The 1,471-nt window shown below is 54.5% G+C and overlaps 1 protein-coding gene across 1 annotated transcript in view; it reads right to left on the bottom strand.

Annotated features, from left to right (window-relative positions):
* Nucleotides 1–755, bottom strand: part of EMH_0090220 (uncharacterized protein) — a gene marked incomplete at both ends in the record, with an annotated part of 1,447 nt that extends 692 nt beyond the window's left edge. The window contains 2 exons of the mRNA XM_013501543.1: nucleotides 85–427; nucleotides 572–755. Of these exons, the coding sequence (XP_013356997.1) occupies nucleotides 85–427; nucleotides 572–755 (527 nt within the window). The remainder of the gene's footprint in view (nucleotides 1–84; nucleotides 428–571) is intronic.
* Nucleotides 756–1,471: the final 716 nt, after the last annotated feature.

The raw sequence follows: 1,471 nt of genomic DNA, 5'->3' as shown, positions 1-1,471 counted from the left end.
TCAACATCCTCTTCAGGGATCCCCTGCACCTTCCTCAGCAACTGCGCGAGCCCTACGCTCTCCTTGGGCTTTTGCTTCTCCAACCTCGCTTGCTCGTTACATTCAGCTGCTTCCACCAGCCTGAGATGCTCTAAAGCTTTGATCCTGGCTGTAAAGCCCTCCAGCACGGCCACCAGAAGAGCACTTCTCGCGCTTTGAGCTTCCTCCTCCGGATTGGTATCCTCCTCGGAGGGCGCCGCTGCCTGCACTCTTTTGACCATATCATCCAGAAGCAGGGCGGGGCTTTTGTTATCGGAAGCTTCCAACACATTCTTGAGGTATTTTTCAACGATCTCTTTTTGTGTAGAGGCAGAGGCGCTGCGCACAGCATCCAATGCACGGGCCAAACACGCCGCCACATCGTCGCTCCCAGGAATATCGCCGGAAGCTGCAACATAAGGCAAAACCACAGCATAATCACTAGAATCATTTCTCATTGCTCAATCGACTGGATGCAGTGTTGCAATAACGGGAAATGCACTTGCAGAGGAGCTCGCTGCGTCTCCTCCCTACTGCTGCAGGTCCCACTTACCTATTCCCGGCGGCGGACGACCAAGGTCTTCTGGCCTTCTCATATATTCCACAAGCGCCTTCTGAAGGCTCTCCTCAATCTCCTTCGTGCTTTGTACTCTTCGCTCCCAGGTGTGTAAAGTATCTGACGCGGGAGCTGCTTCGTCATCTGGTACTCGTCCAGATGCAGCCCTGCCCACAGCCATCCTCCCATCCCTGCCCCAAGCCGTGCTACCCACACTAAGAGAAGCACAAACGGCAAGCGCCAAGATGAGACATACTTTAAATGCAACGCTATAACGTCCTGACGATTGGGGTATCCCCCCAGGACGTGCCGCTGGCACGCTCAACTGCTNAATGCAACGCTATAACGTCCTGACGATTGGGGTATCCCCCCAGGACGTGCCGCTGGCACGCTCAACTGCTGTTCCCCCTGGGCCTCGATCGTGGGTAAACCACCTGCGCCTCCACCCCGTGCAACCACAGAAGGGACATGATTCTGGGTCTCATCCAATGGCTTGGTTTCGCTCCTAGACGTTAACCCCAAGCCCTGTGGCGCTTTCTTTCCCATCGAGGCGGGGGGTGCCGCGGATGGTCCCCAGCTCCACAAACCTGGAGATGGAACTCGGTTTCCTAAGCTACCAGTGCGCCAAAATCAAAAATCAGAGAGTTTAGGCGCAAGAATCCAGGGTATAAACAATAGGCACCGAGTTCGGGGCGGACTGGAGGAGCCGGAGTTTCGAGGAAGAGCAAGTTCCGGCTTGTGGCTCTACCACGTTCCAGAAACTCAAAAAGGACAATTAGAAATGTAAAAGAATATACAAAGTAAACGAGAGGGAAACCCGAGCGCGCCTGTTTGGAGGGAATGGTCTATGCATAGTGAAAACCAAAGCGGGACCGATGTTGTAGTGCACAGCGGCCC

Source organism: Eimeria mitis, genomic scaffold (assembly GCF_000499745.2).
Source record: "Eimeria mitis Houghton genomic scaffold, Emh_scaff7069, whole genome shotgun sequence".
Taxonomy (NCBI): domain Eukaryota; phylum Apicomplexa; class Conoidasida; order Eucoccidiorida; family Eimeriidae; genus Eimeria; species Eimeria mitis.
Note: the sequence above shows the minus strand (reverse complement) of the source record. Positions and strands in the feature narration are given on the sequence as shown.